The sequence below is a fragment of the Molossus molossus genome, unplaced genomic scaffold, assembly GCF_014108415.1.
Source record: "Molossus molossus isolate mMolMol1 unplaced genomic scaffold, mMolMol1.p scaffold_m16_p_3, whole genome shotgun sequence".
In the NCBI taxonomy this organism is placed as follows: domain Eukaryota; kingdom Metazoa; phylum Chordata; class Mammalia; order Chiroptera; family Molossidae; genus Molossus; species Molossus molossus.
In genome coordinates this window covers 26,273,969-26,298,667 of record NW_023425366.1, presented here as the reverse complement: position 1 = coordinate 26,298,667, position 24,699 = coordinate 26,273,969, and the positions used below count along the sequence as shown (strand labels likewise).

The following is a 24,699-nucleotide window of genomic DNA, read 5'->3' as shown; positions in this document are numbered from 1 at the left end:
GATATCCTTCATGTCAGCTCAGAGCTAATAAGGGCAAACAGCAGGCAAAGAGGTGTCACCTTTGATGACCTGGCCTTGTAAGCCACGCGGGATTATTTCCACCACATTGTTTTTAGAAGTGTAGTCACTCTGGCTGGCCCACATTCGTGGAAATTAGTCTTCACCTTTTTATGAGAGGCTATCAAGAAGTTGCAACATGTTTTGAAACCACCACCACACACTAAGCTGCAAGGGAGGCTAGGAAATGTATAGTGTAGCTTAGCAACCATTGTGAGCTAAAACTTAGGGGAATTCTATTACTAAAGGGTAAAAGCAGAGAATGGGCAGAGACTGGGGTGGTGAGCAGCCTGCCACAGGCAGCTTTGTGGAGGAGAAGTTAAAATCTCAACAGATTGTCATGGATAAAGGGAATATGAACAGGGAGAATGGTCATTTCAGGCAAGAGAAGAAAATGAGCAGACACTTGGAAAATGGAATAGGGCAGGCATGTGTGTCTGTTCACATTAAAAATGTGCCTCCAGTTAAGGGACGGGCGACGAGACAGTGGTAAGCTGGCCACACAGGAAGGGTGTGGCACAATAAAGAGAGATAGACAAGCTTTAGCTTTCAGTATAGCTTTGTGATAAGAGCCAGATTTCAGAGACGAACCTGGATTTGAATTCTCTGCCTATCGCAGTTGTGTGATTTTTCAGCAATGGGGCCCATTTAAAAAATGTCGCAGTTCTCCAACCTCTTAATGAGTGACTTTGCAGCAACTTCCAACAAGATATGGAGTCCGGTACGGCCAGTGTTGCTCAGTGGTTGAGCATCGACCCATGCACCAAGAGGTCTCCGGTTTGATTCCCAGTCAGGATACATGCCCAGGTTGTGGGCCCAATCCCCATTGGGGGGCAAATAGGAGGCGGCATTCGATGTTCTCTCTCAATGATGTTTCTGTCTCTCTCCCTCTCCCTTCCTCTCTCTCTAAAATCAATAAAGGGGGAAAAAAAGATATGGAGTCTGTTTCCCCACCTCTTGGCTCTGGTCTGATACTGGGTCTTGCTTTGGCCAACAGAATATTGCAGAATTAACAATGTGCCAGTTTTGAACCTAAGCCTCAAGAGACCTTGCCCATCCCCACTAGCTTTCTTGAGACCTTGCCAAACGTCCTGTGAATCAGCCAAGGCTAACTGGAGGATGAGAGCAGGAAACAGAGCTCAACCATCTCATCTGAGGCCCTACCTAGACCCCTGAGAAAGCCAAGGCCAAGGTCAACACAGTGGACATGGCTGCAGTTGAACTGCAGGCAGACTGCCCCGCTGAGCCCAGCTCAAACTGATTTATGACCTACACACATTAGCGTTGCTTTAACCACTGAATTGTAGAGTGATTTGTTACACAGCAAAGCTGTTGCAGCGAGTTCCATTGCCTTCTAAATCTCCGTATCAATGAAAAACAGGTTTGGTAGCACCTACACCATGCTTTCTGTGAGGACACAGGGAGATAACGATGGTAATGCACCCGGCACAGCCTGAAATACAGTGTGTGCTGAGCAGATGGTAGCTAATGCCCCCGGCCATGTCGAAAGAGAGGGCCGAAGAAAAACCACAGTGGAGTGTAAGAAGTCTTACTTAGAAATCCAGATGCTGCGCTTTTCCTCCTGGCTTTTCTTCATTCATTTGTGCGCTGGCGTGTGCTCACACTACACACTACGTCTGCATCTTGGGGACGCAGTGTCCCCTTTGAGAACTCTCCTCCTCGCACTCTTGCTTTCTGGGCCCCCCTTTAACACGTCCGCAGACGGCCCCCACACACTTGCCGTGCCACAGCCAACTTCTCGTTTCCTGTGTTTATACCTTTTACCTGAACGAGTTTCTACGCCTCTTAAGACGGTTTTGGTTCCTTTGCAAACCCCATAGAAATACTTTTTAAAAAATCTGAACAGCAAGAATTTAGTAAACATGTAATAAAGTAAAGTAAATTAAATTGTTATGGTTGGTTTTGATCCTTGGGGTATCTCTAACCATGAGGCCTATGAAATTCCAATGTCAAGTTACAAAGTAAACTAATAGAGAACAATTCCCCCAGGAGATCAAAGTTGTAGGAATTCCTTGTCTTCTCTTCTGGTGGGTCATGAGGAATCATGAGAACTCTAATCGGGCATCTGGTTCTCACCAAGCCAACATCTGGGTGCCTCAGGGGCAACAGGCCCTGTTTATGTCTCAAACTGCGAATCAGCTGAAATCCTGTTATTACTTGAAAGAGAAAACAAAATCTCTGGGAAAACTAAAGATAGGAACAGATTATACACTTTGAAAACCTCTTCAATTTTCCCACATAACTTTCCCCGACTGAAAGTACTTAAAGTTTTATAAGTGTCTTTTTTTTTTTTTTACTTCTGAGGTTTTTTTTTTAACTTAAGATGTTTTCTTCTCAATGAGATGACTTTTTTTTTTATTGAAAAATGATTTACTGATGTGACCTCTCAGTGGTGTGCAAGGCCAAGCTCCTGCCAGCGCTCGGACCAACCATGCCTGTCGTTACAACTCTGCGCACAGTGATGTCTCCTCGCAGCTTGAAATCAGCCCCGGTGGGAACACGGACACCAGAAAACCAGCCAACACTCCACAGCGGGACTGTGTTCCCTGGAGAACCCGCGAGAACACTTACCAGAGCTCGTTACCCGGGGATGACTGCTCTTGTCTCCTTGAGCATGACACGGGCTTCCACCAGGAAACACGTTACCGTCCTCACTGCTGGGCAGCGAATATACACTAGGTTGGGGGGCTGAGAAAGTGGGGATGAAATGAAAGGAAGAGCCAGCACGGCTGCAGCAGGAGGAGGCGGAGTGGAGGGAGACAGGTCGGAGGCACGCAGGGCAGAAAACACAGGGTACTGGAGCAGGGATTTGTGTTTTGCTGAGAGAGTGCTAGTTTTGAGTAGTAGAGGCGTCTATTTAGATTTGTGTTTTATAAAGATCCCTCTGGGCACCTGGTCTGTGGAAAATAGTATTTATGGGGAGCTGAGGGGGTGGTGAGGGGTCACAAAGGTGGAATCATGTGGAACCAATGAAGACGCAATTTGGGGCCAGGGCAATGGGACGGCACCATGGCTTCAGACACCTGCCTGACACCAGCTCCGTGCCCTCCCCACCCCCACCTGTGCGTGGACTCTCTTGCCCCCGCCCCGAATTCCTTTCCCTCTGCCGTATTGCCAGACCAGCTCAAGGCCCACCACCCCTTCACGAGTCCTTCCCCGGCCATCCCAGAACCATCGACCTACCTGGGATCTGGAATACCACTTCCTGAAACTCAGACTTTTGTGTCACCTTTTGTGGCCATTTACCATGTTCTCGTGCTTTTACCTGATCACCGTAATACTCCTCGAGAGCTGGGGCTGTGATCTGATCACCGTTTGTGGCTGAGGGAGCCCCTACAACGGTCCAGGCAGGTATGATGCTGGATCTCTTAGGTCATGTGGAGGAAAGACATTTTCTGTCTTTCTGGAGCTCTAATCAATTTCCTGACTGATTAGGCAGAAATGAGAGGTGATGCTGAGCCAGTCTGTGCTGAAACAGGGAGAGGGGGATATCGGGGAGGTCCTTCAAAATAGTGCACAAGAAACATGATAGCACCCATCTCAAACCTGGGGACTGTATTTCTAGCATAACACGTGGAGTCAAAACCCTACTATAGCCGACAATTGGTTATAAAAGAAATGTTGTACTTCCTGTACACTTGCGGGTATGCAAACTCTTTCTGTAAAGTACCAGAGGTAAACATTTTCAGCTTTGCCGGGTGTCTGTCACTAGTCAGCTCTGCCATGGGGCACAAGTGCACCTGTCGACACACACACATCAACGGGTAGGAATCTGTTCCAATAAAACTTGACAGAAGCAGGTGGAGGGCTAGATTTGGCCTCTGGACTGTAGTTTGCTGCCTCAGACCTAAAAGATTAAAATTATATATTCTGAAAATGGCCATGCCAAACAGACTCCGGGCCCATTTTCTCCCACATACCATGTTTCTCTGATCAATTGTTGTAATAGGTATAGATATACTAGTTAAATTTAGTTTGCTGTATACGTGTTTGTTCCCTATTAGATAATAAGCTATTAGTAGGTGAGGATTTTCATATTATCTAAAGCACTTATTTTGACACCAACACATATTTCTAAAATTTATCAACTAAAGGTCCCAATGCATGAGATAACACAGAATTTACCATAGCATGTATATGACAACAATGTGTTGAGTAAAAAATCAAGTCAAAAAAGTTTGTCTTCTTAGATTTCTTAACTATATTTAGAGAAATTAGGTGCCCCCTCCCACCCCCCACCCCCCTGAGCTATCTAGGATGCTGTATACAAAAAGAATAAGGCAACTCGAAGGTACTATGTGGAATCCTATCTAACATTATTCAGGGAGAAAAGCAACGTGCAAGAGAATTTATGCTTTTATATGTATTTTTAAAAGAAAAGGGGACAAGGATCATATATGTGAGTATATGCTGAAAATATTTCTGGGAGGGATACTTGAGAAAATGGTAGATATTTGTTTCTGGGGAAGGAAACTAGGTAAGCAGGGGCGATGGCTTTGAGGAAATGTAACTTGAACCATTTGATGTTTTTAAAACCCACTTATATATATTCTCCAAAAGAACGGAAACTTAAAACACGAATATGCTAGGTAGTCCCAGTCTGCAGTGATGCCATTTCATATTGACGCCTTTCTCTGTAACAAGCAAACATTCAAAATTACTCCACTGACCACATACCAACCTATTAAAACCACACACAAATGAACGTATGCAAATTTGGTGAAATAATTCTCTGGATGGAGGAAGCTCATGCATTTCTTTTTCTATTAAATATGTTTCATTGATTTTTTAGAGAGGAAGGGTGAGATAGAAACATCGATGTGAGAGAGAAATGTCGATCAGCTGCCTCCTCCATGCCCTACCCACACTGGGGATCGAGCCCAAAACCTGGGCATGTGCCCTGACCGGGACTCGAACTGGGACCTCAGTCCATGGGGTGACGCTCAGCCCACGAGCCACAGCAGCCGGACACCAATGCATTTCTTAGCTGTGCTGCTGTTCTATGGTTGTGCTGAGACGCTACCACTGGGGAGACCTCCCTGTACATCCCATGGCAACCTCCCCTGAATCTATAATTATTTCTAAATAAAAGATCAAAACAAAACGAAGCCCTCGACATGTCAAGGCGTGTGTGCAGAGACCTGGCTTTGATGCTGCCAGTGCCCTAGTTGTCACGCTGTCCTGTGCCTACTTCCTCACAGGCAACGGGTGTGGGTGGTCGGCCAGGATACAAGAATCACACAGGAATTCCAAGTGGTGAGCTGTGAAAAGGCACGTCGGCCCGTTCTCTCTGGGCCTGAGATGAAGACAAAGACAAGAACAAAACCTCCTGGTCACAGCTCACCTTCCTCTCGTCACTCAAGGCCACAGGTGCTCGGCAGCACCTGCCCTCAGGTACTTCCCAGTCCTGGGGAATTGGGGGGGGGGACATTCCTGGGCATAGCAGAGGTGGGGAGAATCGGTAAGAGAAAGGGACATTGGGGAACTGGAGCTGCTAAGGCCCCCTATCTGGCCGAGGGGCCTCCACAGGTGAGACCTTGTGTCCCTAGCTGGTTCTTTGGGTTCATTGGTGGGTACATGGCCTACCCATGTCTGCTGCTCCAGTGATCAAGGCCGCAAGCCAGATCATGATCTGCCACCGGGCACATTCTGGGTTGGGCCATAAGAGACTGTTCAGCCCAAACACACCTTGATTTCTGTGACTTCCTTGAACCCCATCTTTTACCTTCTCAGCTGTCTTGGAGTCATACTCTGTGCCTACAAGAGCAGTCGAGATGTCTACATGTCTGGTTTAGACTGGTGTTGAGGGCATGAAACATACAGCTGAGACACCCTGAAGCCCAAAGCCTTAAAACCCCAAACCAACAAAAACAAGATCCCATATGTATTTAGAGCCACCCCGATAAAGAACATACACTGTGCATTAGCTAATATCTTTTATTATCAGACTGTCTGGGAGCCAACAAACAAGGATTTCAGTTTCACATGGCTGTCTGTAAGGGGTAAGGCATCTTTTTTCTTTGTGGGTAGACTTCGTTGGCCTAAGTCGTGACAACTTTTCCATATGAAAATAAGAGTCCAAGACCAGATAATTTTTCTTCTGGTCATAAATGCTGATTTATTTACAGGTGCCTTTTTCGGACCACCATTATAAACTCGAGATGAAATATGTGTATTATATTAAAGCCTCAGCATTTAATGTTAGGGTCTTTTAAAGATGCGCACACATATTCCACCTTTGGGGAGGTACAGCATTTCTCCCCGTATTCAAATGGTTATACAGTAATCTACCTGGAGCGATACAAGCTAACCTTCAAAGAAACATTTTTTTTTAACTTAAATCTTTTAGAAACTAAAGACTCCAAAATGACTTCATACATTTCTAAAAACAGCCCTGAAGCCAGCTGTTTAAGAGTGGTTTATAAATACAGTTATTTGCAGGCTGCATTTCTGTTTATAATACAGCAGACACAGAATGCAGACTTTGCTACATGTATAATAAAACTGAGTCCAAATGTGGCTTTCGAAATACAGCAAGGACAGGAAAATCCAGAATTCGGTTTGTTAATATCACTGCCTTATAAAGTTAACAACTGGAGACTATAACTCTGAACTATTAAAATATACAGACAGACTGTTTACACCATTGCACTTCCTTTTTCCCTTTGCTTTTAATACTCTTGAAACAGTGATTAAAGTGGTGAGTTTATGAACACATGCATGCACAGGCCAGCACAGACACTTAAAAGATGAAACAAAAAAAGTTACTATGTGTTGCGAGGAAGGCTGCCAGCAGCACCCCAACTAAGATACACTGTCTCCTTGCGCTCCCTGCCCCCTCCCCGCTCCCTCACCTTCCCTCAAAGTCGGGAGATCAGGCTGAGAGGTTAGTGCATAGGTGACGGATAAACGCCCCCACCGCCAAGCTCTGTCAGTCTCCCCGGCAAGGGGGAAGCTTTCCCTTCAGTAGCACAGTTAAGGTCCGTTAGTGTTGCTCCCACACGTTAAGGCACTTTTGGCTGCTTTGGCGGCAGCGTGGGTTTTTTCTTCTCTTTTTTTTAAGGCATGTGTCATCTAGGAGTAGTGAAGCGTTGGAAATTGGGTTAAGGTTGACAGCTTAATACATGATCACTGAAGTGGACAGGGCGAAAGGTCCCTCGGGGACACCTCCTCCCGGAGGCTTCCCGAGAGCCTGGGCAGCTGTGCTTGGGCTCTGCCCGCAGGAGCCAGCTGAGGCCAGAGGGGGGCGTGTTCAGGTCCTGAGGACACGTGGGCTCCGCCTGGTTCACCTGGAGCTGCCCTGGCTGCTGACGGAGCGCGAGGTGCTGTAGCGCTTCTTCACAATCATGCTGATGTAGGCTTTCATGAGCTTGGCCACGTCCACCACCTGCCAGGGAGGCAGATCGGCACAAGGTCAGCTGGGTCAGTGGGCACAGCAGGACCAGCTCACGTCCTCCCAGCAAAAGCCACCAGCCTGCCATGCAAATCCACGGCTCGCGTTTTGTACGAAGGCACACGTTTACCCGCTTTTTCCTGTTCCGAATCAGAGAGGGGCAACTGGCTTTTCCAAATACAGTGTGCACCACCGGCTGGTTTTTTCATGCAAAAATGTCGGACTTTGCATATTAAAAAACCAAACAAACACCCTATGACACTAAAATTGGTATTGCTAGGGCTGGGATCTCTCTCCCTACTTAAAATGAGGGTAATCACCAGGGCCCACAATCACAGCTGTGAAAGACTGGATCGCACAGTTCTAGTCAACTCACGATGCAGCTGGGCAAACCACCACGGCTCTGGGGACAGGCAGAGTGGCAGATGGCCAGTTCTGCTCCTTGCCAGCTACGATCTCAAATTTGGCCCATCACTTCTCATGGCTGGCCTGGATCCCTGCTAAGACATCCTAACTGGCTTCCACTTCCCGGTTCTCCGTTTCCTGCCAGCCCTAGCCCACATCACTGTCTGTGAACGCGCCGTCCTTACAGCGTGCACCGAGATCCCCCAGAAGCTCCCTGCTGTCTACTGGGGTCGACCAAACTCAGCAGCCTGGCACCTGAGACGCTCTGGCCAACGGCCCCACCTCTCTCCACCTCTAGTCAGCCTCGTCCAGCTCCCACAGCACGTCCTTGGTCTGACCGCTCCTTCCAGCCCCTCTCCAGGACCTAACAGCCACAAGGGCAGCATGGATCCATCTCCATTCCCTGCCTCTGCTTGTAGGCAGCTCCTTCAAAAGGCTTCTGGTATTATCATTATTATTATGACATTTCAAGCTTTGGAGTGGATAGAATACATATTTAAAGTGTGTGCGGACGGGCGCACGTGTGTGTGTGTGTGTGTGTGTGTGTGTTTTGTGAGCCAGAATTAGCTCTGCCCAGCAGGTCACAGCCCTTGCTCCTGCTCCGTGGACACTACAGAGCTGAGTCTCACTGCTGTTACTCACTGTCATCAGCATCTCCTAATCTTCACAAGGCTATACTGCCCACCTATATATTTTTTTCTGGAACATCTACATCATTTCTCTTTCTCTTCCTTTTCTCCATGGGTAAGACCCCGATACAAGCGAACCAGATTTCTCTGTGGCAGAGGTATAGAGAAGAAGTCTGGGGTGATCGGATTTCAGCCCGAGGAACCTGAAGCTGGGCAGGGCCGTCATACTGTGTCCCCATGCCTTAACAGAAACGTTCAAATAAAACTGCTTGGCCAAAAGCATCAGAAAGTGGCGTGTTGTTTTTTTGCCTGTTCAAGGCCCTGCTTTGCCTCTTACCTCACTGGTCTCAAAGAGCAGCTCCCTCTCATCCACCACAATCTTGTAGGTGTTTGCCAGGGGGGCGCCGAAGGAGAGGATGTGCTCATACTGGAAGACTTCTAGCGGTTTCCCCTCCCCGCGCTTGTAGACGGACACGGCGTCTGCGCTGACGCCCAGCCAGAGGTCCTGGGGAAAGCCGCCTTCCTTGCACTGCGGGGGCAAGAGTCAGCGTAAGGTGTTAGACCAGGAAGCACAGGACCAGAACACACAAGACAGGTTTTCAGGCGAGTCCTCTGCACAGAATATTGAACACAATCAATGCACATTGATGTCAGGGAACCCGAATACGAGAAATGATATCCCTGCCTGACTTATAATCGGTACATCCCAACACCTTGCTCTGATTCTCCAGCTCTGGATGGCACCCCTCTACGGGTCATCTGAATCAACCACGTGGAGGTGGCCGCATCGAGGAACCGACAGCGACCCCAGCAAACCAAGCACCTGAGCCAGGTCTGCTCTTCCAGCTCTCCTTCTGCCTCCAACCCTTCGATGATTATCTTTCAAATACAAAATCTAGGATCACAGAGGAAAACTGTTTAAATCGCCCTGTGCTGAGCAGTTTGGCTCCTTGTGAACAACATGTGTCTTGATGAGGAGCAGCAGTGACCTGCTGTGTACACAGTGGTCGATCTCACTGGGTAATGACCGACTTTCCTGCACAGATCAGTGAAGGAAAACAAGAGCCCCAATGTAGGGACAGCAACTCAGGGCCGAGCTGAACCAGCACAAACAGGAGGGTGCACATCAGCGACACCAAGAGGAGCCACGCGGACAAAGCATCTGATTTGTACTCAAAAACCAACATACCTGAATTAACCAACCAAACCAACCAACCAACCAAACATAGCATCCCACAAAAAGCCACAGAAGGATCTTGACATATAGAATCAATATTTAGATTTTTTTATAGTCTCATTTAAAGGTCATCAGATAACATGCTGAATAATTGTGACAAGAAAAACGGAAGCTCCTCTGGACCTCTGGTGTACTCATGTTAAGGGACAGACAGGACCTGTTTTAGGCTTTGTGGACCACATGGTCTCTGCCACAGCTACTCAATTCTGCCACTTCAATGTGAAGGCAGCCGGAGAAGATAAAGGAATGAGCATGGCTGGGTTCTAATAAAACTTTATTTAAAAAAGAGGCAGGCATCTGGCCAGTGTGGCTCAGTGGTTGAGCGTCGGACCCATGCACCAAGAGGTCACTGGTTCGATTCCCAGTCAGGACACATGCCCAGGTTGTGGGCCCAATCCCCAGTGGGGAGCATGCAGGAGGTGGCCAATTGATGTTTCTCTCTCTCCTTCTCACTTCCCCTCTCTCTAAAAATCAGTAAAGGCCAAAAAAAAAAAAAAAAGAGGCAGGAACAGTTTGGCCCTCAGGCTGGTGGCCAAGCCTGGATCTAAACCATTAGTAAGATTTTCTTTCAGTAAGTGTCTACTTCAACAAAAGTAAAGAAGGTATGAATCCATACTTAGTTGATGTTAATGGCTAAATTCCAATTATGACAGAGAAATTCTTCCCTGCAAATAGTCATGAGGAAAAAATGTAAAATTCAAGTATACCCCAAGTTTCTAGTTTTGTGTACATAGTTCTAAACATTTTTTTAAAGTTTTCAAATGCAGGTTTTAACCAGCACTTTTTATTGGATCTATAGCTTCCATTAGAGTAGAAATTATTTTAGAATAGGTGATATCTTAATTTTTCACTCACTCCTAATATTAAAAAAGAAGAGACACACCAAAGAACTTCTGCATGTAAGCAAACCAATGGACATAGACAACAATGCTGGGGGGGACGGGAGAAGGAGGGTGTCAGGGGAGGTATCTGTAACAAAAATAAATTAATTAAATAAAAAAATAATAAAATGAAAACGAAGTCAAAAAAAGCACTTAGTATAAAGAGGTAAACGCCTTAAGTGGGTGGGTGTGCTAAGGGTGAGATTTGGGGCTCTAACAAAAGTGGGTAAACAACAGCAGCGTGCAGCCCTTCCTCCCTTCGCCCGAACCTGGCCATGGGCCCCGATATATGCTCTGGGGCACAACCAGATCCCACAGCCCACGGCAGCCAGGTCTCACCTCCACGTCAAAGAGCGTCGACCCATAGCCAGGCCACTCCTTGATCAAGGCCATGTACTTGGCCATGGCCTGTTCCTGGCTCATTCCCTGAAACTTCTTCCACTTGTCGATGATACTGGCTCGAGCAGAGGAGACTTCTTCCTTGACCCACATGTCCAGCATCTGCTCCTCCTCGGCCTTGGGCCGGACCACAGAGCCAGTCCGGAAGCTCCGCCGCAGCGTCCCCTCCAGGAAGCTCGTCCGCCTCTGCCGCTCACACGGGGTGAAGCTTTTGGTGGACTGGCTGATGCGGGCCCGGAGCCTCTGCAGCGAGTAAACCTCTTCCAGGGGCAGGACGGCGGTGTGCAGCGAATAGTCGCCCTGCAGGTACTGCAGCCGCAGGGCTGCGAGAACCTGCAGGTTTTCTTCCGGGGCCGGATAGTGGCCGTGGATGACAGCTTCATGGGCCTGGAAGGAGGCGGGCAAGGGCGTTAGGGGCAGACACAGGGGCCCCCCCCGGCTCACACCGCCCGCTCCACCAGGATTTCCATCAAATGTCACCTTCCCAAAAAATGGTGCCCTGATCCCGCTTCACTGCTTTAAATTTCCCCCTAGTATGGACACCAGCTAACTTGTATATTTTACGCCTTACTGTCTCTCTCTCTGCCCAACTACAACAGTTTCTGGAACAGGTGTTCAAATAAAATGTGCGTCGATTTCATCTACAGATGAATGCAAGCAGCCGACCCTGTCCATGCCGGGAAACTGCTTGCTGTGCATGATTTCTAGGACTAGCAGTCAGCTTACCAAGGACATTAATGGGTGTCACCCCTGTTCTCGGCTAAAGGAATCTGTTTCTAAAAATTCCTCTTACCTGCTCAAACATAAATGCAAATTCCACGCTGTCTTTTGGCACATTGTCTGTGTCCAGGAAGCAGTAAAGTTTGAAGTAGAATTTCCAGGGCAGGTCACCCACCTCTGAGGTGGCAGCCAGCCTGCAGAAGAAGTCGAGAGAGACTCAGAGAGCAAAATGAGAGATGGGCCTTAGGTGACCCTCAGGGAGCTGGCTTGACTTGGTTTATTCCCCGTAAGGATGCAGACATCCTGCCCGTGCTCAGATAACCGCGTGGTGGAGAGGGCGAGAAAACAGAACAAGAGTGAGGTGTACCAGAGTCCTTCATGAACTTGACCAGAGAGGGACTGTTTTCATCCATGTCTCATTTTAACACAGCACACAGATCCCTTCCATTAAACTAGGCTAACAAGTATTCTTCAGGTGCCCCAGTCTCATTAGTACTAAGCATCATGCTGAATCCACACAAAGAAAAGTAGCAAAGGCTGTTTCTTCGCTCCCAACCCTTAAATAAACTACAAGATTTATAAAAACTGACACGAATGATATGGAGGCTGTGTTTATATTGAACAGAAATATCTTTTAAGGGGATAAAAGAGGAACAGATCAAAATTAGAGTTCCAACAGAGATCAGAGTTTCTAAGGTGGCTTCTGCTAGCCCTGTTTCAAAGCGAACGGACAAGTGAAAACCTGCGAATCAGGAATCTCAAGGTAACGAGTAAAACGGAGGTCTGAAGGGATGGGGTGAAAGAATCACATCTGAGACAGGGGCTTTATCTAGGAATTAAATAATCAGCCCACAGAGATGAACAATCAAATAAGCTCCAACATGGGTAAGATAAAATATAAACTCCAATACACGCCGAAGCTGAAGACGGAGGTTCAAATCCCCAGCTCTTGCTCTTAATTGCCGTTATTTAATCGGCTGGAACTTCAGGGAGAAGGAACTCACTTTTCAAACTTTGCTAGCACATCGGCCACAATAGTCCGGCTTTCGATGGCTTTGTCAACGTGTCCGTTGGACTCAAACAGGGCGAACATGTTCCTGCTGTCCTCCATGGCCAGGCCTCTGATCAGCTTCTCCACCACCTGAAAGACACACCCCGAGGTCACCAGCTCCCAAAGCCATGGTTCTAGAATGTTCTCGCACCTGAACTCAGGGGGAGCAGCCAGCAAAAGTAAGGGTGCAAATAGCCTCCTAAAACTGCCATGTGTGTCACCCAGAATGTCTCAGGTGCCGTTTCTCTTTTGTTCTCTTGAAACCAGTTTCATCTCTTTCTTGCCAAAAAGAACACAGGTGGAGGCAGATGTAGACCCAATGTCTTTCAAACCCATACAAGGAGAGAAAGGGCATGAAAACTGAAGGCTGTGTTTCAAAAAACTCCAAGAAACAGCCTGGCCGGTGTTGCTCAGTGGTTAAGCATTGACCCATGCACCAAGAGGTCACCGGTTCGATTCCTGGTCAGGGCACCTGCCCAGGTTGTGGGCCCAATCCCCAGTGAGAGGCATGCAGGAGGCAGCCAACCGATGTTCTCTCTCATCGATGTTTCTATCTCTTCCTACTTCTCCTTTCCTCTCTCTCTAAAATCAATAAAGAAAAAAAAAATTAAGAACTCCAAAAAACAAGTGCGACTTCCTCTGATGTTTTCTACATGAAAAGTATTTTGGGTTTTACTTCAATTTTAAGAGAGGGAAAACAAACAGAAACAAAAAACAAAGAAAGGTGTTCATCTGACCCAACATTCTAGATATCCATGTGGCAAATATAAATACCTTATTGCAGAAGCGTGACACCCTGGTCATAGTGGACGGCCTGAGTCAGGGCTGTGATCTCTATGTGACACTCAAATGCTTGTCAGATTAGCAGGACGGGGATTGTCTCGGATATTTTGGCCCTTTGATTTGGTGTCTATACTCATCTCTAATACATGTTCTGATCTCTCTATACATGTGGTTGGACGCAGGTTATGTTTGTTTCTGTGTTTACTGAGCAGCTGCACTGTGCAAACAGCTGGGCAGCCAGTCTAACTGGGCTTAGGCACACTTTCCTGACTTAGGCACATGGACAGGGGGCATCAAGGGAATGCGCCGCAGGCCACCCCTCACCTCCCCGGCTGTGGTGTGGGAGTTAATGGTGATTTTGCAGGAGCCGCCGCCGTGGCAGTACACCATGGATGTCATGTCCTGCCTGTGGATCAGAGCTTCTATTTCATCGCGGGAAGGCACAAATTCTCTGCACTTGGTTTTCTTAAGAGATTCGTAAATGAAGAGCGCGTATTTTTCCATCTCGGTTCCTGGGAACTGTTCCCGTATCCTAGAAGACAAACACTAACTGTTAAATCGCCAAACTGAGGACGGGTGGCAGCTGGGCTCCTTGGAGGCGGTAGGCAGACACCTAGCCGTGAACGGAGCAAACACCAACCACTTCCTGGCAGGGACCAGTGCAGCCAGTGCAGGTTCCGTTTAAATACAAAACAAAAAGAAAAACAAAAAGCCAGTGTCTGGCTGGGGGCAACTTCCACCTCTGCAGGGCCTGTTATACTTGAAGGAGTCCTGCTTCAAACTGGTGTGAAAATTGTTTTTCCACGGTTAATCAAAATCTGAATTAGACTGTTTCTACTGCTGTTTTATCTGGAATAAGTGCCTAAGTTTTCGGGTTTTCCTATTTATATACAGTAGTAGTAATTAAATGTATCCACTGTCCCACACTTTGAGAACACTACCCTGAAGGTAACCTGGTCCCTGAAACAGCCGTGTGGTTGAGAGAGAAAGATGATGTCTGTGCTCATTCTGTGAGCTCGCTTACGTGACCGACAAAATCTGACCCAAATCTCTGACCCACACTGGGTGTCTCCTAGACCAGGTCCTCTCTACCTGAACCACAATCCATCAGACCACTGGGCTCTGGCCAAGCCACCACAGACCTTTCTATATTAAAAAAATTTTTTAATTTAAAATTACAGTCCACATCAATATTATATTTGTTTCAGGTATACAGCATTGTGGTTAGACATGTATATACCTTACAAAGTGATGCTCCCTTCCCCCCATAAGTCTAGTCCCACCTGGCACCACACATCATCCTCACAGTGTTGACTATATTCCCTATGCTGAGCTTTACATCCCGTGACTATTCTGTAACTAGCAACCTGTACTCGGTCCCTTCACCTTTGTCACTCAGTCCCCCAACGCCCTCCCTCTGGCAACTGTCAGTTTGTACTTTGTATCTGTGAGTCTGTCCCCGTTTTGTTTGCTTGTTTATTTTGCTTTTCAGATTCCACATGTACGTGAAAGCCTACAGCGCTGGCCTTCAGCTCCCGTACCTCTTCAGGTGGAACTTGAGGTACTTGAGGATCCCCCGACTCGGCAGGAAGGTGCAACTCAAGCACGCAAGGATCTGCCAGCTGCACAGGTTGCCGGCGCTGCCCGGGTGCGGCACGTTGTTGGTCTGCTTGATGAGCTGGCAGTACAGCTCGTCTCGCAGGGGGCGCAGGTCATGCCCCGTCTGGAGGATGCCCTGGATGATGGGAGTGGGGTCAGACATGGATTCCAGTTGCTGGAGGGAATTGAAGATTTTGATGGCTTCATCCTGGAGGGTGGTATAGCCTTTGTCCTTGAGCACTAGGAAAAGCAAATCAACGCGTCACACAGGAGGTCAAAGACGGTACCATCTGAGCAGCAGATAAGAGCAGGGACAGACCACTGCACTTCATGACACTGCTCACCACAGTCCCCGTACCTTTCAATCAGCTGGAAAATACTATCAAAATACAGGGGGTGCCCTGGGCAGTGTGGCTCAGATGGTGGAGCATCGTCCCATACACCAAACTGTAGCAGGTTCAATTCCCAATCACGGCACACACCCAGGTTTCAGGTTCAATGCCCGGTCGGGGTGTGTGCAGGAGGCGACTGACTGATGTTCTCTCTCACATCAACATCTCTCTATCTCTCTCCCTTTCTCTAAAATCAAAATAATAATTAAAAATAATAATAACGGGGCAAGTTATCTTATGTAATTCGTAACTGTTTATGTAATTCACTGTTTTGTTATATAATTTAACTATTTTATTGTACAAAATTCTTAGTTGAAAGTTGGTCTGCTGCCAGTTGGTTCCATAACCGGAATCCAAGGCTGCACGGATGTGTTCTCGAGGGTACGAAGGCGGCTGAGAGCGCTTGGGGCCACTGGCATTTTCTGCTCCCTTACACGTTGTTTCCTTTAGTACCACAGCCCTTGCACCCCTATAGCCAACAAGTACTAACATTCCAGAGCTAAAGACTTAACAGGGAAACAGAACCCGTGTCTGGAGGCAGGCGGAGCTGAGGACTTACAGGTGAGATTGATGTCTCCGTAAGGCAGGGGCAGGAGCGGGGAATGCAGGGGGTGGTGGGTGTGGCGGAGGATGGGGTTCCGCTTGTAAATCTGCTCCACCACGTCCGAGTTCAGGCAGTTCTCCTTGAAAATAAAGGGGCCGTTACAGAAAGCAAGCAAACAGATGGTAAAAAAACATGTAAGCATCTGTATTCTCCTACACACGAACATTTTTCAAAGGTCTAAACCACCCAACAACCCCAGAGAAGGTGGTGGAAATCCAGCATTCGTAATTACCACCACAAAGACCCACAACCTGCGTCTGAAAGCAAATCACAACCACACGTTGTTCTTTCATAACTCTTTCTCTTCGTCTCATATGCATCTATTCTCCCACGGTATTTAAGTTTCCCCCCGAAATTATAAATGTAGTTAAAAAATTAATTTCAAGTTCTCTTGCTAATTATTTAGCCATCAATCATTTAGCCAAACCATGTACCTTTATCTGTAATTCATTTAAAAATGTATTTTGTGCCCAGCCAGTATGGATTGAGCATCATCCCATGGACTGAGAGGTCCCAGTTCGGTTCCCAGTCGGAGCACATGCCTGGGTTTTGGGCTGGATCCCCGGTGGGGGGCGTGTGGGAGGCAGCCGACCAATGTTTCTCTCTCTCATGGATATTTCTGTTTCTTTCTCTTTCCCTAAAAAAATCAATAAAAACATTTTTTTTAAAAATGCATTTTGTTAATTCTTTGTCTTTTGTATTCTCTCTATACCTGAAAGTGTCTGCCTTCTCTTTCACACCTGAAATGTAAGAGATCCTCTCACAGAAATACATCATGTATTTATGCTCCTAAAATGTTAATGAGATGCAAAAAAAAAAAAAAAAAAAAGCCAGTTACTTTTATAACTTTAAATAAACAGAAGAGTTGGAGGAGCGGCAGTGAATCACTCTATCCTGGTCATTTCATTTCCACTTGAAAACTTTTTCAATAACACCCGATTCAAAGTAGGAAAAAAACTTTAATTACTTAGAAAAAAGTGTATGGACTTAATTAGAGCAATTTAGTTTCTTAAAAAGAGCTGTTTCATATTTGAAAAATTCTATTACTCTTTTAATGTCTGATTTCAAATTAATTAGAGACTGTAAGACCAGATAGAGCTTTGAAGAGAAGATTCAGCTGATACAGGCATTTTTTACTCCCACCGCAAAAGAAAGCTTCAAAAATATATTTTGAAGGCTAGAAATAAAATTATTAGCATCCAGCATTCTGGACTCCACAGGAAGCTTTGCAGAACCTTGGAGAATGACTCACTTGGTGGAATTTAGCTTCCAATTCCCAGGAAACTATAACTTCGGCATCAAGAGGCCGACTTGAATTTGGTGGGAAATTACTACTGATACAGGAGACCCTTTCCCACCTTTGCAAAGGTGGAGTTTGCCTCCTGGATCCAATCAGATAACCTCCTTTGAGGCACATCAGTAAATACCTGCCTCACTATCCCTCTGGAATCAGCCCCAGCTCCTTCCTTTGTTGGGAAATCTGTGTGTGTGGACAACAAGGAGGTACGGCAGTAAAACGAATTCCTTTGACCTGGTTCTGCACCGGGGGCTGACCAGCTAGGCAAGCAAGGCTACCAGAACACTCCATGTCTGTTTCCCTTCCTGGAACATCAGTGCAATAATCCTCATGCCGGACACAAATTTACTGAGCAACTTATCCTCATACATACACAGGACACAACAATTTAACATGGACAATGTTGGTCCAGGGACAGGAGCTTTTGTGAGTCTGGAGGCCTCTGATACAGATTCCAAGTTTTCTAGACCCATCTGGGCTCTCTATGAATCCACCTGTGCGGTCCAGAAACTGTATATAGTTAAGGGTAGAATTACCGTGTTACTCCTAGAAGGTGCTCAACCCAGGGCTAAAGTTACCTTTGGCATAGGTGTGTCCCCAACACAATTCACACCACATCCCTTGATGGGGAACCTAACTCCCAACCACAGACCACTGTCCGTCTGCCTATAGAGCCCACCAGTCAGGTCTGCCTCCGTAGCAACTTCAAACACCTCCCTAAAAATATTTTAGCATAAGATTTCACCCAAAATCTTACATTTAGATTCCTAAAAGCAAGGGTACACAAGTCATTTACCAAGAGTCAGTTTTGATTACAGAATAAAAAGGGAGCTTGACTAATGTTGACACCTTGATGTTCTCGGGGTGAGAATCTCTGCGCTACGATGCACCAGCCTGATGAGCTCGGCTGCACCTTACCTTGATGTCTTGAATCAGCTGCTGGGTGGGGGTATCGATGGGGGCCTTGGTGTCAGTCACATTTTGAATGGCGCTGGACCACCTGGTGGCCTCGTTGAGCAGCTTGGTGTAGAGCCGATAGCAGTGCTTGCGGCCGTACACGGTGACGTTCCAGTAGCCTGTGACGGACACATGGCGCACATAGCAGCGTCAGTCTCAGGACCCAGGTGACGCTCCTGCACCGAGTCCCAGAGCCCAGCAGCACTGAAGCCTACGTCGCCCCCACCTGAGCCCCTTAGTTACTGAATCTGCACGTGCCTGGCCCTACCCTGGGTCTCTAGGTATCTAAAGATATGAGGAGTTTATAGTCAAGAGAGGAAGACAAACAAAAAAATAAACCCAGAACTGAAGGTGTAAATTGAAGTCCCTTTCAAGGCTCTGAGACTAGAATAAAAACTGCCCACAGCTTTCTCTTCACTTCCCGAGACGCTCCCTTCACAACACGTGAGCTCCGTAAGTAGTCTGTGTGCCCAAGACGAGTTGTAATCTGGAATACAGGAGCTACACTAAAAACATACAAATATTTTTCTGAGTGGGATAGCTATATTTTTAAAAAGCACAAAATCACAACTAGTAACAAAAATCAAAATAAGTCTAGACATTTTTCTGAGAAGAAAAAAACACGTATGCTTACAGTCTCTTCTATTTAAGTTACGTTTACTAGAATGTAACTTCTCAGGTTGCATTGTGTCTCTCATGCTACAGTAATAAAAAGGACGAAATCCAAGCAAATAAAAATAAAGCTTCCTATAGGATGATATTCACCTGCTTCCATGGTACTGTCCTTAGAAGACTCTTTCTGCCACTCAGTAAGTCAAGGCTTTTTACTCTAGTTTAAATACTACGTGTTCTTACAGCTAACCACAGACAGCCTCAGAAGATAACCAGCACAGAGCTTCTTTTGGGGAAAAAGCACACGCTTGGTAGGAATCTCATTCCTTTGCTCTGAGCCGACCCCACCTCCAAGGATTTGACGCGGTTGTTCTGGGTCCCGCTCGCCACTGGCACACGGCGCTGGTTACCTGTCTCCTTGAAAACCTTCTCGTCCGGAGGGACGACCGAGCAGAGGCTATTGAGGACCAGGGTGCCCAGTTTCAGAGCATTCTTCTCCGAGCTCTTGTAGTAATCCAAGGAGTTGTGGGTCAGCACAAACCACCGCTTCTTCAGTTTCAGCGAAGACATCTTCGGGCTGTTCTTGACTTCTTTGTGCAACCACCCTGGAGAGAAAGATGAACGTGTAAATCGGAAACTGCGATGAGAAACACCAGAGACCAGTTAATAATCTGCAGGATACTTACACATGGGTCGTAATCCTAAAGATTTGCTAGAATCATGGTCATTTCTTATTTCATATTTTTAGCAACTTCAAGAGTCAAATGACTGGAAAAGCTGCTCAAAATGGAAATACTGTGTTGTCTGGTAGGGCTCAGTAGTTAGAGCATCAGCCCGCAGACCAAAGGGTCATGGGGGTTTGATTCCGGGTCAAGGGCACATACCGGGGCTGCAGGCTTGATCCCCGGCCTAATTGGAACACATGCGGGAGGTAACCAATCAATGCATCTCTCACACCAATGTCTCTTCCCCCACCCCCATTTCCCGCTCTCCCTAAAAATCAATGGAAAAACAACAAAAGCAATACACAATGGAAATACTGCAGACGACCATGCAAATCAAAACAGGACTCCGTGAAAAAGGGAAGCATTGGTGGCAGTCACCTCTCACGATAAATTCCTGGCCCTCGACCCTGGTGTCGCCCTTGGATCTCTGCAGCAGTGTGATCCAGTGATGCATCTCCTCCGGCGTGTCGGCGTTGCAGTGGAGCACCCGGTTGGCTGTGATGATCACAAACGAGTTGGGCCTAAGCAACAGGGCGAGAAGAAAGCAAAGCCTCTTAGGGCTACTGTGAGCATCACCTTTGTTTGAACCAGGACGGAATGCCTTTCTCCAGGCTTCTGGGTCAGGGGCATAAAAACTGGCCGTGCTATTTGTATTTTATGGTAAGGACAGCAAACCTTGCTCATTTCCGCAGGATTTATTTTATGCATCATTAACCTTTAAACTTGGAGCGACACACTCTGAAGGCCCTGGAAGGGAACACACTTCTTCATGCAAAACTTTCCAGATGAAACTCGGTTCTGGAAAGGCTAACTAAGGTGACCGTGGGGGGAAATTCTGTTTTGATGCCTCGCCAAAGTAAATTTCTTTCTGCCTCTGGGCACTGCCTTGGATAATATTTCTGTGAGTCGGTAATGAAATGTCAGACACCAGGAATAGAAGATCAGTAAATAGGTGTAAATGGAACATCTTATACACTTGATTATGCCTGGTACAAAAAGCCACCTGGCTCCACGTTTTCAAAGCAATCTAGCAAGGGCTCATTTCCCAGTGCGGGGTGACAGAATAATGGAAATTTCCTTTCTTCCCCTCAGTGCCCTGAGCCTCTCATAGGTCCTTACTCACACGAATTCCTCTGTCCAACCGCTTAAGCTAATGACCGAATCTCTCACGAGTTCCCTGTATTAAGTGCAGCAAACGTTCAAGGAAAAGGAAGGAAGGTTGACAAGAGTGTAGTAGATAGAAAGAGACAGGTGTTCCTTAGAAATAAAGATGTTCTATCGTTGGTAGGGAGCCAGGTGGGCAGCTGAGGAAGAGAAAGCCCGAGCAGAGATAGCAAGTCCTACGCATGGCTCCCCACATGCCCAGCCGGATGAAATGAAGGGGTTGGGAGAAGACACAGCTGAGGTAGAAATGTGACCGTCAAAGTCAGAATCCGGGCTCTGATTACTGGCCTAACACACGTGTGTTACAGGTTCCTGGGCCGGGTGTAAGGAGGTGCAGTGTGACTACCAGAAGGACGGACCTGTGGTCCAGGAGAGCCGCATCCTCAGTGGGCGATGGAGACTCCAGACCTCTGGTGCTGCCTAGTGGACACTAGTTCTGTTGTCAATTTGAATACATTTCTGTTCACTTTCTAAAGCTGTTACTGAAGGCAGGAGTCAATGAGATTCTTACTCAGAATTCACAAGCAGCAAAGAAAAATAGAGATGATAAAAACAAAGGTCACTGGGACAAGACTTCTGAGACCATCTCCGAACACCAAAACCAAAAGCATGCTATTGTGAAGGCACAGATAAAGTGAAAATGTCAATAATAATAATAAATGTATATGGCTTAATTTATTAATATTCTCTATAAAAGTTACAGTCCTTCGACATCTTTTGAATTAACGATTAAGTGTGGACAGAGGAACTGCACCCTTTCTGTAATACATGCTGGAACACTTTTCCTACGCGGGCACTCTCTTCCTGCACGAACCCCGAGTTCATGCTGGATCCAGACAAAGGCTATTTCTCTTACATGTGTTTTTATTTTAACTGACTGTCTGCATTAGGTTTCCACTGTCTCCCCCAGCACTCAAAAGAAACCCGGAGAGGAAGACTTGAGGTGATGCAAGACCCGTTCGAGGAGCAAAGACTCCGGATTGCTGAGGCTGACCAGCGGGAGCAGTAGCTTCGAGTTCACAGCCCAGCGAAGAGGAAGGTAGCCCAGGAGCAGAGAGAACTGAGCGCATGCAGATCATGAATTACTGAGTTGTTAAGACACATCTGGGCTCACCTGTCTGGGCTGTCGGAGGCGCACACGGAATCAATCAGCCCCACATCCAAAGTGCCCTGGAATGGAGCAAAAAGCAGAGAGGTGAGAGAACCATCCAAGTACAATGCGCATTATCTTAATACCCCATATCATGACCCCCTGGGTGGGCCAAAAAAAGGCTCCTTTTTGTGTTAACTACATAACAGTAGTTATCTAAAAAAGGGTCTGAGTGAGTGCAAGCAGCCTCCAGGCAGTTCATTCATTACAAAATCATAAATTAGCCAGAGGGATACATCCATCAGCTGCCTCCTGCACACCCCCTAGTGGGAATCAAGTCAACAACCCAGGTATGTGCCCTGGTTGGGAATCGAACCTGTGACTTACCAGTGCACAGGATGATGCCCAACCAACTAAGCCGCACCTGCCAGGGCTTTCTGTTTTTTTCTTAAAACACCCCCAGTGAGGAGTGATTATAAACTCCTTTCAGTAGCACACATGGTTTAATTTACACTATGATCCATCATTAAATTTTATACTTATTCTGCTAAGAAACTTCGTTTCACGTTAGTTTTTCTTGTGAGGCGATAAAACTTTCTTTCTAAAACAGGATTTTTATGGCTCTGTATATGTGTCAGGGACAGAGTGAAGACAGAACAGTTTAGAATTCACCAAGTCCTTGGAAGAAAGTGTTAAGCGCTTCCATGGGTTGGTAAAACTGGGATTTGCTGCTGCTGTTCTTATAATGGTTTGAGGCAGGAGAATTGGAACCTGTTACTACTCCTAATCTATAACTTATTCTGTTTTTCTGTATGATTTTTAACCAAAATATCCCAAGTTTTCTCTTTAATTATGATACTGTTACTTGAAAAATAAAGATGGTCTAGAAATGTGCGGCCTCCTGGCCTCCCTCAGGACGCCACCCCCGCCCCACCGATGCTCACGCACCACGGCGTTCTGCGGGTTCGCCTGCTCGTCGTGCATCTCCCGGATCTCCTGGTCGGTGGACGCGTGCACCTGACTCAGCACGCTGAACCACTGGCTGTGGGAAGGAGGGAGCGACGGTGAGCGGCCAGCCGCTGGACGTGCCAACAGCCACGCCCTGCACACAGGAAGAGGACCTTTCCTCTGACCGATGCTGCCTCGCACCTGCTTACACGTCAGGGCTTTGCAGGTGCTTGACAGGTTTCCTACTACCGAGGAGCAAAGGGAAAAGAAAGAGTTCGAGTTCCTTAGGTACCATCTGCTGCTCTTTCCGATCACTGGGAGATCTTCCCTCCAAGTACCACAGACCTTATAGACACTGACTAATGATAATGAGTTCCTAGAGAAATTGGCAGGAAAAAATGAAACCCTCGGTTCTACTCAAAACTTTACATGAAAAAATCTTTACTGAAGAGATTATTTAAAACCTGGGGTCATCCAAGTGCCTTTGCATTTTTGCCAAGTAAACTGCACGGTCAGAAGGCCAGTAACGTGGGAGCACCTTCTCCGAACGGCCCCTGCCGTCTGTTTTCCCTCCTCATTCCCAGGATGGGGTTTGCAACCACCCGGCAGCACTTCTACTAAAGTGAATAAAACCACAGGAGAGCTGGACACGGAAAACAGCTGCCTGAAGTAGGAAATGGAAATCTGTTTTGATCAGAGAACTCACTCTGTATCTTCACTTCAGAAGTTTTCTCCCTTCCATTGGAATCAGAGAGTAAAGGAAAACGTGTCATCCCCAGAGAAGTGAAGGAGAACAAAGGTCATGATGTAACTAGAAGCTCAATACATGCTTGAGGAAAACGTTCGTGAATATCCATCTGTCTGTCTGTCTAGCCAACATTTATTAAGCAACTACAAAATGTGAGCAGTACCAACTATGAGAAACACTGGGACATCCTCCTTCTGTAGGGGCCAATGGTACTGGACATATTGGGGGACCACACTGTAAAGTACATGCTTGTCTATCTACTGTGTTGTACACCTGAAAATAAAACAAAATAATACTGAATGTAAACTGTAATTTAAAAAAAAAGACATATATACATACTCCTACTAAGTAAGGCAGAGGACAAAGTACTTAATCCACATGAATATTTAAGTAAAAGAGTAGTACCTACGGGCAAATATAAGTCACGTAAGTTATTTATAGCAAAGCACTAAAATCTCTTTCTCATGATTCCTGAAGGAGAAAAATGTAACCAAGAGCCTGAACATACTCAACAGACACAGATGCCAAGGAAGACACGGGAAGCTTCTAATATGAATTTGCTTCATTAACTCAATGACTAATGACAAGTCTTTAGTCATTGCTTTATGTGGAAACTCAAAAATATCCCAAATTAAACACTACAATCACATACACACATGCAAGATGGAGGCCACACACACACACACACACACACACACACACACACACACACACAATCTGCTGTGCTTTCCATCTGTGCAGAATAACTTGGATTCTGAAATTTTTAAAAATGTGTTCCACTGGTCAGGGAAAAACGTCCTTGGCTAAAATGTTCCAAATGTTAAATTTAGCAGGTTCATCGTGGCACAGAACAGACAGGGCAGCTGCCAAGTGCCGAGCCTGTAATTCAGCTATAAATCTGTGGGCATTCCCTGAACCACACACACAAAAAAACTCACACGTGGTCTCTAGGCGTCCCAGACAGAATGATGGGGCTATAATTCCAGG

At 46.6% G+C, this 24,699-nt stretch overlaps 1 protein-coding gene across 1 annotated transcript in view; it reads right to left on the bottom strand.

Moving 5' to 3' along the window:
- Positions 1–6,350: 6,350 nt before the first annotated feature.
- Positions 6,351–24,699, bottom strand: part of MYO10 (myosin X) — a 212,925-nt gene continuing 194,576 nt past the window's right edge. Inside the window, exons 29-41 of the mRNA XM_036279221.1 lie at positions 22,965–23,058; positions 22,041–22,096; positions 20,141–20,283; positions 19,448–19,642; positions 18,387–18,544; positions 16,127–16,250; positions 15,118–15,415; positions 13,901–14,108; positions 12,747–12,883; positions 11,816–11,936; positions 10,963–11,409; positions 8,843–9,034; positions 6,351–7,465 (exon numbers count right to left, since the gene is read on the bottom strand). Coding sequence (XP_036135114.1) covers positions 7,364–7,465; positions 8,843–9,034; positions 10,963–11,409; positions 11,816–11,936; positions 12,747–12,883; positions 13,901–14,108; positions 15,118–15,415; positions 16,127–16,250; positions 18,387–18,544; positions 19,448–19,642; positions 20,141–20,283; positions 22,041–22,096; positions 22,965–23,058 — 2,275 coding nt within the window. The 3' untranslated portion in view covers positions 6,351–7,363. The remainder of the gene's footprint in view (positions 7,466–8,842; positions 9,035–10,962; positions 11,410–11,815; positions 11,937–12,746; positions 12,884–13,900; positions 14,109–15,117; positions 15,416–16,126; positions 16,251–18,386; positions 18,545–19,447; positions 19,643–20,140; positions 20,284–22,040; positions 22,097–22,964; positions 23,059–24,699) is intronic.